Source organism: Geotrypetes seraphini, chromosome 5, assembly GCF_902459505.1.
Source record: "Geotrypetes seraphini chromosome 5, aGeoSer1.1, whole genome shotgun sequence".
NCBI lineage: Eukaryota > Metazoa > Chordata > Amphibia > Gymnophiona > Dermophiidae > Geotrypetes > Geotrypetes seraphini.
In genome coordinates, this window is record NC_047088.1 from 101,901,507 (window position 1) to 101,914,734 (window position 13,228).

General features: G+C 42.5%; 1 protein-coding gene across 1 annotated transcript in view; it reads left to right on the forward strand.

Annotated features, from left to right (window-relative positions):
• Positions 1-13,228, forward strand: part of STX4 (syntaxin 4) — a 74,568-nt gene that overhangs the window by 44,425 nt on the left and 16,915 nt on the right. Inside the window, exon 8 of the mRNA XM_033944245.1 lies at positions 2,730-2,867. Within this exon, the coding sequence (XP_033800136.1) occupies positions 2,730-2,867 (138 nt within the window). The remainder of the gene's footprint in view (positions 1-2,729; positions 2,868-13,228) is intronic.

Genomic DNA, 13,228 nt, shown 5'->3' on the forward strand with positions numbered 1-13,228 from the left:
CAAAGTCAAGCACTTTTTCAGTCGAAGAACAGAGTTGGGAATCTTAGGACTGGATGCGTTGGTCCAACCTTGGTTGGCTCGGGAACTCGTTATGTATTCCCACCTTGGCTTATCATCTGGGCCTCGTGACACTAGTGGCACTGGACTGGCCTCACCATCCATGGTATGCGGATCTGGTCAGTCTTCAGCAGGACAAGAAGCTCAAGCTTCCTGTTCCTATGGAAAACCCCCAGCTCATTGGTCTTACAGCTTGGCTCTTGAGTTCTTGGCCTTGAGGCACCGAGGATATTCTGATGTGGTTGCCACTTTTCTGAAGTCTACGAAGCCCTCTACTCCGGCGGCTTATGCCAAGGCTTGGTAGGCTTTCCACCAATGGTGTGCCACAGACCAGGTGGAGCCGTTGGGTGCTCCAATTCCAGTGGTCTTGGCTTTTTTACAACCCAGGCTGGAAAAGAGCTTAGCAGTGGCATCCCTCAAGGTACAGGTGGCAGGTCTTTCTTATTCTCGGAGCGCACGGTGATTCCAGTTCGCTAATGGCTCATCCTGATGTGACAAGGTTTTTCAGGGGGCACTTCGTTTGCACTAAGCACTTTAAAAGAAATGAAATAAATAAAGAGTAGCAATAGCAAAACGCACAAGCACTTTAAAATCAATGGGGAAAAGTAAAAAGTAAAAACTAAGTAGAAATGAACCAGTGAGGAAATGACCATGTAAAGCTCACCGCAATGAGAGCATTTTGAGGCGGTAGAGTGGTGGGACTGAGGCTCAAAGAATCATGGATTAAAGAATTGATAAGAATTGTTTTGGAAGCTTAGAGTGTCTGAATATAAACTATTCCCAGTAAAACAGAGCATTTCTTATTTTTAAGGCTTATAATAGGGTCACTGAACAAAGTAGCTACCTTAACAATTTCCTATAGCCCAGCAAATGCTCTTCACCCATTAATGACTATCTGGTAATCCTCCCTGGTCCCAAACACACACATTTATAATCTACCAGACATAGGGCTTTTTATTTTTTAGCTTTGAAATGGATCACATTACCACTACACATTTACAGTATCTCCTCCTTAAAGGAGTTCAAAATAGCCCTTCTTAGGAAGTATAAATGTAAAAGTTTTAAAAGATATAAAACACTTGAAATGATGTAGAAGAGTGCATTTTTTTTTAAAAAGAAAGGGATGTATGCAAATTTAATTAGGGGAACCAATGATGATTTGATGTAAAGCCTAAGCAGCAATGAAGTTTTGAGTTGCTTTGCGTGACATGGCTGAAGTCCTGTGTAAAGAAACCTGAATCATTTGAGTAAAAGTACTGCAGAGGATCATCTGTGACTTCTTTAGACTTTATATGTTTTGTGTTTTTTTTTAAATAAATACTTTGTTTTCAGATATCCCATCCTTTTCAAAGATTTTTTTTTTAATTATTTTAGAATTTCAATATAATATTCAAGCATGTACTTGAAAAAGAAATCAGAAAAAGACATAAAAATACAGGGAAAACCCATTAATAACAGTAAATAAATTTAATTAATCCAGAATATTGCTGCAGTCGAGCAGGAAACTTGTGTGTATATATATAGAAAAGGGAAAAAAAGACCCTAACTACAAGGCAGATGAATCCTTTACAGTGGCAGCCAGATTAATGCTAACCAAAGGGAACTACCATCGCTGTCAACCTTCCTCCCAAGGCACCAAAAGTTCCAACAATTGCTTAAGTTCAAGAAATAACAAATCACCACCTTTAAATTTTACATGACACATAATAAGAAATTTTAATAAGTAAGATGGCTCTATTACCACCACCCTTTTTAAAGTTTTGTTTATATTTAGATATCACTTTTTTCCATATATCTTCTGTTCAGGCCTTGTTTTACACCCCATTCTTAAGACCTGCCTGGTCCCTACTTTACTTCTAGCATGCTGACATGTTGCCAGAAATGCAGGGCTGATATTTAGTGGGTTTTTAAAGATTTGAATTAGGGTGAGGGAGTGTGTTGTGTTTTATATTGGGTAGTTTATGTAGGAGGGATATTCAAATAATATGTATTGTAATATGTTGCTTTGGAAGGGGGACTGTACAGGATGGGTGACTAGTGGGCAATATGATTTTTAGGTAGGGTGAGGGTAAGCATGAAATCAAATGTAAATACAGTCAAATCTTGGTTTGCGAGTAACCCGGTTTGCGAGTGTTTTGCAAGACGAGCAAAACATTCTCGCAAAACGTGTCTCGCAAACCGAGTGTTGACTCGATTTGCAAGCACCCCCCAATAACCGGCATCGCTCTCCCTCGCTCGCAAAGGGCTCCCTCCTGCTCGAATCGGCACCCCCCCGCGAGAACAGGAACCCCCCGCCCGACCAACTTTAACTCACCCCCCTTTGGCACCGGCACGCAGCCCACAAGTGCCGGTGCCACTTGAAGATCTTCTTCTTCCCAGTCTCTGCCGGCTTTGAGCATGCATCTGCGCATGCTCAAGCCCTTCTAATTCTCCCTCTCGCTGAGATTCTCGTATCAAAGCGAGTTTCCATTATTTACTATGGGGAAACTTGCTTTGATAAACGAGCATTTTGGATTACGAGCATGCTCCTGGAACGGATTATGCTCGTAATCCAAGGTACCACTGTATAACAATAAAATACACATAATGAAACAGGAATACTTTATTCCTCGCCCTCACATTAATCTTGTAATAGGAATACTGACAGCACTTTTCTTGCCTACCTCCCATAGATCCTGAAGGAGACACATGTGACAAAGCAGGCATTGAATGAGATTGAGGCAAGGCACGGAGAGATCTTGAAGCTGGAAAAGAGCATCCAGGAGCTGCATGAGATGTTCACGTTTCTGGCCATGGAAGTAGAAGCCCAGGTCAGTGCACATGTGCATCTGCATGATGGAGACCAAGACCGCTACACAGGTTCTTGTTCCTGCCATGGAGCGCTGTAGGCTATCTGGGGCAGTGTCTCCAAATGGATTATTTTTGCACATCTAATTTTCTTTTAATAGGCTAAGACTTACTGTCCCAGGTTTACCATAATAATTCAAGTCCAACAATATATTCACTATTTCCAATTATATCCGCTTGGTGTACTTTTGTAGAGGGGAAGGAAAAGTTGCTCAGGGGTGTATAACCAGTCTGTATATATATGCCTGTATTAGTCTATATACACTCTGGGCCTGATTTTCAAAATGGTTTCCCAATTGTTGGCAGTGGTAGGTGTCCTTCTGCCATCTAACGGACCAATCAGGATGCATGTTTAAAAAAAAAAAAAAATTGATGCCTACATTATAGAACATAAGAATTGCCACTGCTGGGTCAAACCAGTGATCCATCATGCCCAGCAGTCCACTCACGTGGCAGCCCTCTGATCAAAGATCAGTGCCCTAACTGAGACTAGCCCCTACCTGAGCATGTTCCAGATCTGCAGGAACTTGTCTAACTTTGTCTTGAATCCCTGGAGGGTGTTTTCCCCTATGACAGACTCCGGAAGAGCGTTCCAGCTTTTTACCACTCTCTGGGTGAAGAAGAACTTCCTTACGTTCATATAGAATCTATCCCCTTTCAATTTTAGAGAGTGCCTTCTCGTTCTCCCTACCTTTGGAGAGAGTGAACAACCTGTCCTTATCTACTAAGTCTATTCCCTTCAGTACCTTGAATGTTTTGACCATGTCCCCTCTCAATCTCCTCTGTTCGAGGGAGAAAAGGCCCAGTTTCTCCAATCTTTCACTGTATGGCAACTCCTCCAGTCCTTTAACCATCTTAGTTGCTCTTCCCTGGACCCTTTCGAGTAGTATCATGTCCTTCTTCATGTACGGTGACCAGTGCTGGATGCAGTACTCCAGGTGAGGGCACACCATTGCCCGGTACATAAGAACATAAGCAATGCCTCCGCTCGGTCAGACCTGAGGTCCATCGTGCCCAGTAGTCCGCTCACGCAGTGGCCCAACAGGTCCAGACCTGTGCAATAATCCTCTATCTATATCCCTCTATCCCCTTTTACAGCAGGAAATTGTCCAATCCTTTCTTAAACCCCAGTACCGTACTCTGCCCTATTATGATAACCTTCTCCGATCTGTTTGTGATCCCCTTCTTTATCATTCCTAGCATTCTGTTTGCCCTTTTCGCCACCACCGCACATTGCGTGGACGGCTTCATTGACTTGTTGATCATAGCTCATAAGTCTTTTTCCTGGGAGGTCTCTCCAAGTACCGCCCCGGACATCCTGTATTCATGCATGAGATTTTCGTTACCCACATGCATCACTTTACACTTATCCACGTTGAACCTCATCTGCAATGTTGATGCCCATTCTTCAAGCCTGATTATGTCACTTTGCAGATCTTCGCAATCCCCCTGTGTCTTCACTACTCTGAATAACTTCGTATCGTCTGCAAATTTAATCATCTCATTCGTCGTACCAATGTCCAGATCGTTTATAAAAATGTTGAAGAGCACAGGTCCAAGCTCCGAGCCCTGCGGCATCCCACTGGTCCGAGTATTGTCCATTTACTCCCACTCTCTGTTTACTATGCTCCAGCCAGTTTTTAATCCACGTGAGTATTTCAGCCTCGATTCCATGACTAGCAATTTTCCAAAGTAGTCATTCATGTGGAACTTTGTCAAACGCCTTCTGAAAGTCCAGATATACAATGTCGACCGGGTCGCCCCTGTCTATCTGCCTGTTTACTCCCTCAAACAAGTGCAGCAAGTTCGTCAAATACGATCTACCTTTGCTAAAACCATGCTGACTGGTCCTCATCAGCCCATGTCCGTCAAGGTGATCAATGATGCGGTCCTTTATCAGCGCTTACCATCTTTCCCGGTACCGAGGTCAGTCTCACCGTTCTATACCGGTCTATATGATGACCTTCTAGCCACACAAGCAGCAAAACTAGACTACCAATCGTTCAGAAAAGAAATAAAAACCATGCTATTCAAGAAATCCTTGAAGAAAAACTAACACCACAAGACTCGTCCCAATTCTCTGAAGCAACCCCCGCTCTACTCTTCAATTCTTCTGGAAATGGCAGGATAACTCCTTTTGTAATCTTCTTGAACCGCAAGGTAATGGCGGACTAGAAATCACTAATGTAATGTAATGTATAGTCCCCCACCCTGTCTGTCTTTCTGCGGTGATTGCGGGTTTTTGTTTTGCTCGTGCAGATTTTGTTTTTTCTGCAGGTTCTAGAATTTTTCTAGGGCCGAGAAGTAAGAACAGCAGCTATGGCTTAGCTGGTGAGCTGTGGGAATGTTTTCTCTACCAGGATTCAGTTCCACACAAGTTCCAAAAGTAGTTTACCAGTGTTTGTTGTTTTTACACTCCTTTTCAGAGTGTGTTATACTTTTTTCAGTTGAAGTCTTTCCTAGGTTCTGCTTGGCTATTCAGCAGACTGGATTGGATTGCAAGAGGGGAAGCTATTCTGATATACAAGTTTATTCTCAGTCTCAACCTGCTAGTAGCAGTGAGGTATATAGGCATTCGTAAGGACTATACCAGTCTACAAGCTAACAGAAAGAAAATTAGCAGGTAAGAACCTAATTTCTCCTTATGTTAACCAATTTTATATAGTGGCAACTTAACTGAAATGACTTTGCTTGACGAAGCTTCTCCATTTCACTCATCTCACTCCTCAGGAGCCACCATTTAAATATCAATTCCAGCCACCAACATTATTCACTGCAAAGACAGGGATGAGTGGCTAAGCTCTCTAGATCTCGGAGGCCTACATGCACATCCCCATACACCCTGCTCACAGAAAGTTTCTTTGATTTTGTGTGGGTCACTTTCATCTTCAGTACAAAGTGCTACTATTCGGTCTGGCCTCCTCTCCCAGAGTATTTACCAAGTGCCTTGTGGTGATATCAGCAGTTCTCCATTCTTACGGTTTCCAAGCAAGTTTTTACCTAGACGATTGGCTCATCAAGGATGCTTCACCACAAAGAGTCCAAGTGGCTCTAAAGGCTACAGTCATCCTTCTGGATCTTCTTGGATTCGAAATCAATTATCCAAAGTCACATCTTCATCCTACTCAGGTACTAGAATTCATAGAAGTACTCGACATACCTTGTCTGCAGACATTCCTGTCTGAACAGAGTCAAACGACACTACTTCAACTATGCGCTCAGGTGTCCACTCTTCAGAAGATTTCAGCAAAACAAATGATGCTTCTAGGTCACATGACAACTACAGTGCATGTGGTGCCTTTTGCTTGACTTCATCTCAGATTCTAGCATCCCAATGGTCTCAAGCAACTGATTCACTTTCTCGTCGAATCAAAGCCTCCTCACCTCTCCGTCGCTCCCTGCAATGGTGCTTACAGCCAGCACATCTATCCAGGGGGTTACTTTTCCATGTACCTCTACATCATTAAGTGCTGACAATGGATGCCTCCTTGTATGCGTGGGGAGCGCATCTCAATGGTCTCCAGACTCAAGCACAATGTTCCCTCTAATTTTTCATAGGCTGTGTGCGCAAAAAATTTCATCTGTGCGCATTTTAAAGAAAAACTAAAGTTGTGTGCGCTATAAAAATGATTGCCAGAGGGCCCAGAGTTCAGTTATGGGCATTTATGGGCAGGTCTTTGAGTTTAGTCTGAATTAATGAAAATACAATATAATTTTAGTTACACTTTATGTAACATAAAGTCTCATTTCAATAAACATAAATTATGTTTCATTGAGCGCTACCTATAAATAAGGTATCATTGTACTTTATACTTAAAATTTAGAAAATAACAGCAATTTAGTTTTCAAAGTTTTTCCCTGCGATCTTTCATATTTATCCAGTCCAAATAAATTCTGTCAAGATCTGTTGAGCCTCCATCTTGAAGGTGACTCTTTAACACGCATCAGCATTTCCAAATGCTCTAAATGTAAAAGATTCCTTTGTTTAGTCAAGTTTCAAGTTTTATTAGTGCTTTATAAATCGCTTATTGAATTTCTAAGCGATGTACAATTCAAGTAAAATAGAAATACAATAGTAATTCAAGTAAAATAAGCAATTCAAGTAAAATAGAAATACAAAAGTCTTCAAATTGTTCAATAGACTAAAACCACGCTCACAATCTGAACTACCGTATTTTCACTCATATACCGCGCAACCGTGTAATACGCGCACACGGGTATAGCGCGCGGGAAACTGTAATTTATGTAAATAAATTTTTATATACCGCGCACACCCGTATACCGCGCATGCCGCCCCGACTCTCCCGTCGCCGCCTGACTCTCCTTTCGCCCGCCCCGACTCTCCTCTGGCCACCCCTACTCTCCTCTCCCCCTTGAAGTCCTGTCCCCACCCTGAAAGCCTGATGCCCCCCCATGTCCGATTCACCCCCCCCCCGCAGGACCGCTCGCACCCCCACCCCGAAGGACCGCTCGCACGCACTCGCACCCCCACCCCGAAGGACCGCTCGCACCCCCACAGCCTCCCGACCTCCCCCCATCATGTAGAAGCTCCTACCGTTGTCCTGCTGCTTCCTCTGCCGGCGGTCCCGGCCCTTCTGTGAGCCCTGCGTCTGCGCTGCTTCCTCTTCCGGCGGTCCCGCCCTTTCTCTGATGTCAGAGAAAGGGCGGGACCGCCGGAAGAGGAAGCAGCGCAGACGCAGGGCTCACAGAAGGGCCGGGACCGCCGGAAGAGGAAGCAGCAGGATAACGATAGGAGATGGGGGGGGGAGGTCGGGAGACTGTGGGGGTGCGAGCGGTCCTGCGGGGTGAATCGGACGTCGGAGGGGGGGGAACGATGTAAAAAAAATTTATACAACGCGCAAGATTATGCACGGTTTGTAAAAATCGTGTATAACGCGCGCGTTATATGCGTGAAAATACGGTAGATGCTAAGAATGTGGCACCAATGTCCATCAATTTTGCTAAATCTGCAAATTGATCATTCTGAAATGCAAATTTCGTCATATCTGGAAAGCTGTTTATCAGATTGCTTTTGATTTTTTTTCTGCAACATGGAATTTAAAGTCATTGTATTGCTGAATAACAACACTTTCCTCCGGAAGAAATTGTTTATACTTTAAACAAAGAGATTTATGTCCATTTCCAAAGTCAAAGTCGCATTGTGATATTGCTGTACAATCAAAAGCAGACCATTCCTCAACTTCATTTTCAGGAAATCTTTCACCCAGATGCAAACCTAGGATGTTGATGAAGGTTAATATGGAATTAGTATCCACTGAAACTTTTTCTCCAGACCTCATCCTGTTGTCAAGAAGACTGTTGACTTTATCACTTCACTTAACCTTGTCGCCTAAGTATTGCATTTGAAGTTTGTTCAATTTACCCTGTGCAAGATGATAAGCTTCCAATGGTGTCAAACCACGTTTTTGAAATGCCATGGTTAAGGAAGTCAGTTCTGATAAGACATCATTCAAAACTTCAAGTGTAATATGAAATTGTTAACTGTTCAGCTTCTTATAGCAGTACTTTGCAATAGGATCATTATCTTTGTCTTCTTCAAAATATTTTAACAGGCGATCATAATTTCGAATAATTGCTTTAAGTGCATAGTGTCTAGATAACCAGTGCACTTCATTCAGAGGTCTGAAAGCAATTGATTTACACTCAGATGCATCGTTTAGTAGAAGACCGACAGAACACCGTGTATACAGTTCTCATTACAGTTTCTACTTCTTTCATCAATTTTACTTCTTTCCATGAATCAGAAAGTCCCAAATCTTCCCGATGTGCAACACAATGTTGCTGCACTAAATGTGGAATGTCTTCTCAGCTGTGCTGCAACACCATCTATTTTTCCCAACATAAGAGGCACCATCAGAGGTGAACATAACCATTTTATTCAGGTCAAGTTCATGTTTCCTATAGAATTCCCTAATTGCTGTTACTATTGATGTAGTATAGCACAAATACTCGGAACCGTGAAAAAATCAGTATTAATATAAAACACTTTCACGAGAAAAAACAATAAATGATGTCAAATATTACGTGTAGACAGTGCTGCTTTAGACTAAAGCAGCACTGTCTACACGTAATATTTGACATCATTTATTGTTTTTTCTCGTGAAAGTGTTTTATATTATTACTATTGATGTAGTATCACATGCTTCCAACTGTAGCATCCCACCAAATAATGTCTTATACTCATTTGAATTGATTGACCAATACTTAAAGCAGAATATTAAGTACTTGTTGACAGAAATGTCTGTGCTTTCATCAACAGTTAACGTATGATACGTTGAAAATTTAATGTCTGCCATACGATCATCTTGCACGATTCCATTGATAATTCCAAGAAATTCAAACGCATAATTTTTGCTTCTCCAGCTATCAGATATACTAACATACTTCGCCATGTGCTCATTGATATCTTGAACAGAGAGCATTGAGATATTCATCTTAATGGCCAGCACAACACTGTCGACAAGAACCTTAATTTTTCTCAGGACTGGAACGCTTCCGTTCATTACTAATTTGCCTGTTTTCTTTTTTGGTTGGGCTTTCAAGCGACATGTTAACCAGTCCCCCTCTTAAATTCGGATTTTTACTTCTGAGTTTCTTAATACTATTGGTATGAGATTTACTTGATAGTTGGTGTTTTAGAAAGTCCAGTTTCCAAACATCATCCCATATTTTCCAGTAGAGAATTTTCCAGTTGCTTTGGCATCTTGACAATAACAACACACAACTCCATCGTCTTCGTCATAGGTAAATATTTCATACAGTCGAACACGCATTGTATTTCGAGATTCCGGTGTCTCCGTTTCAACAATTTCTTCAAGCCATTCAGACCTAAAAGCTGTTGCAGCTCTCTTGCGTTTTACACTTTTCATCATTTGCGGTTTAGACATTTTAAGAGTTATATCTGTTTGCAATTTAATAAACGAATACAGTTATACAACTGCAGTACCACGCTGCACACTACGATTCCACGAAATAAACAATATGGCGGAACTTCAGGAAGTCAAAGAATCGGAAGTGTTTCATATCCTATGGGCCATAGGCTATGGCCCTATGGGGCACATGATGTGTCAAGTTCAACTGCCAAAGATAACAGAATCACGTGAATGACTTAAAATTTATATTATAGTGCTTCAATAAATGTGATAAATGGGAAATCGGAACAGCTAGTCTTCTGCAACATTTAATTTTAGCAGTGAAAATCATTTTAGACAAAAATTTATTTTTTATGTGCGCTATTTTAATTTGTGTGCGCGGGTTCGGCAAGTTGTGTGCGCGCACACAAGCGCACAGCTTAGAGGTTAACAGTGCTCAAGGGGCCTGGTCCCTTTGGGAACATTCCCTTCACATCAATCTTCTGGAACTCTGAGCTTATCTGCAGTGCTCTCAAAACTTTCCAGGATCATCTTCTCAGCCAAGTCCTTTTGTCAGAACAGACAATCAAGTAGCTATGTACTACTTCAACAAACAGGGAGTCATGGGGTGTCTTCCCTTTGTCATGAAGCTCTCCGTATATGGAACTGGACAATCCCATGAAACATTTTTCTCGAGGCTGTTGTGGCGGGGTCGTGGATACCCGAGGACATACCATGGCTTCCTTCACATGCTGTTGATCTTGCGCCTCCCTAGGAGTGCCAGTGGTACATGGGCTCCTATAGCCAATAAACACAAAGTTCCCAGTCTTCACAGTGTCACAGAAAAACTCCTTAATGTATTTCAAAAGACCCCATCTTTAGGGAGAAGCTCCACAAATCATATTCATCACAGTTTCCAACAACATCAGTCATAGGAACTTGTAAAAAGGGCAAAACAATAACTTCCATAATCCTGTGGTAATACAGTCTCAGTCAGAATGGTAATCATAAGAACATAAGAAACGCCTTCGCCGGATCAGACCTAGGTCCATCTAGTCCGGCGATCCGCACATGCGGAGGCCCAGTTAGGTGCTCCTTATTGGAGATCCAGATTTCCCGTATCCCCCGATGTGATTTGCAAGAAGGTGTGAATCCAACTTGCGCTTGAAACCCAGAACAGTAGTCTCTGCCACAACCTCCTCTGGGAGAGCATTCCAAGCACCCACCACTCGTTGTGTGAAACAGAACTTCCCGACATTTGTCCTGAACCTGCTGCCGCTCAGTTTCAGGCTATGACCTCTTGTCCGTGTCACATCTGAAAATGTCAGTAATGCTGTTTCCTGGTCAATTTTATCAAATCCTTTTAATATTTTAAAAGTCTCTAACAAATCTCCTCGCAGTCTTCTCTTTTCGAGGGTGAACAATCCCAGTTTTCTGAGGCGTTCTTTGTAGCTCAAATTCTCCATACCTCTGACAAGTTTCGTGGCTCACCTCTGCACATTCTCCAGCAGAGTTATATCCTTCTTAATGTATGGAGACCAGTGTTGGACACAGTATTCTAAGTGTGGTCTGACCATTGCTCTGTAAAGTGGCATTATGACGTCTTCCGATCTACTCGTGATCCCCTTCTTAATCATGCCCAACATCCTGTTTGCTTTCCTCGCCGCCGCCGCACATTGAGCCGATGGTTTTAGGGTTCTGTCTATCAGTACCCCCAAATCCCTTTCTTGTTCGCATTTGGCTAATGTCACACCCAATATCCTATATTCATGTTCTTTGTTTTTCTTTCCCAGATGCATTACCTTGCATTTGTCTGCGTTAAAATTCATCTGCCACTTTATCGCCCACTTTTCCAGCTGGTTCAGATCCTTCTGAAGATCCTCGCAGTCCCTTTGAGAGCCCATCACCAGACATAGTTTTGTATCATCTGCAAACTTGATTATATTGCATGTTGTCTCCTCTTCCAGGTCATTTATAAAAATATTGAACAAGAACAGAGCCCTGGGGCACGCTGCTAGTCACCTTCTCCCAGTCCGAGAATTTCCCATTTATGCTTACTCTCTGCCTTCTGTTCTCTAACCATTTGCCGATCCATCTGTGCACTTCTCCTCCTATTCCATGACTTAGTAATTTACTCATAAGCCTTGCGTGCGGGACCTTGTCAAATGCTTTCTGGAAGTCCAAGTAAATTATGTCCACTGGTTGTCCACTATCCATGTGTTTGTTCACCTTCTCAAAGAATTGAAGTAAATTTGTCAAACATGACTTCCCTTTCCTGAAGCCGTGTTGACTAGCTCTTATTAGGTTGTGATCTTCCAGATGTTGTACAATGTTATCTTTAATTATTGCTTCAATTATCTTCCCAGGGACCGATGTGAGATTCACAGGTCTGTAGTTTCCCGGTTCACCTCTTGATCCTTTCTTGAAAATTGGGATGACATTTGCTATCCTCCAGTCGTCTGGTATTTGCCCGGTTCTAATTGACAAGTTAGCTAAGGATTGTAATAGTTCCCCAATTTCCACCTTAAGTTCCTTTAATACTCTCGGGTGAATTCCGTCCGGTCCAGGGGATTTATCATTCTTTAGTTTGTCAATCTGAAAGTATATCATGTCCAACTCCACATTTACTGTTGTGAGGCTTTCCTCTATGCTTCCGGTGAATATCCTCCCTGTTTCTGGCATTGTTGCATTGTCCTCATTTGTGAAGACAGATGCAAAAAATGAATTTAACCTATCGGCAACCTGTTTGTCTTCTTTAATTGACCCTTTCCTTCCTTGGTTGTCGAGAGGGCCCACTGCCTCTCTTGCTGGTTTCTTTCCTTTTATATATCTAAAAAAGGGCTTAAAGTTTTTGGCTTCTTTCGCTATCTTTTCTTCATAGACTTTTTTGGCGTCTCTTACCACTATATGACACTTTTTCTGGTCGTTTTTGTGACAGTTCCAGGCCTCCGTCGTTTTTTCTCGTTTCCATCTTTTAAATGATTTCCTCTTTTCCCGCACTGCATCCTTCACCTCTTTGGATAATCAAGCTGGTTCGCCTTTGACCTTTTTTTGCCTTCCTTTGGATATCTTCGGTATGTAAAGATTCTGTGCTTCTATGATGGTGTTTTTCACTTGGCTAATTGGGCTGCCTTATTCCGTGCAGTTCCAGCAGTCCTCTGCCTTTTTCCACTAACGTTCTGCAGAGTTTCAAAATCTCTTCCCTTCCCCACTAGGCCACTGTCTGTACACTTAGCTTTGCAAACTTCCACTCTCCCAGCTGAATTCCCTCTTGAGACAGCTTTCCTGGGGCATAAGGAAGCCTAGAAACTTCTTCCTAATGTGCTTTCCTGTGTTTTTTGGGAGCGTTCTGGCTGTGGTGTTCTAAACTGCCTCTCCAACATTCCACCTGGTCCTCAGTGTGTTTGCAGCCTTCCCTCTCTCTGCTGCTCTGTGAGCTTTTACCCTGATTG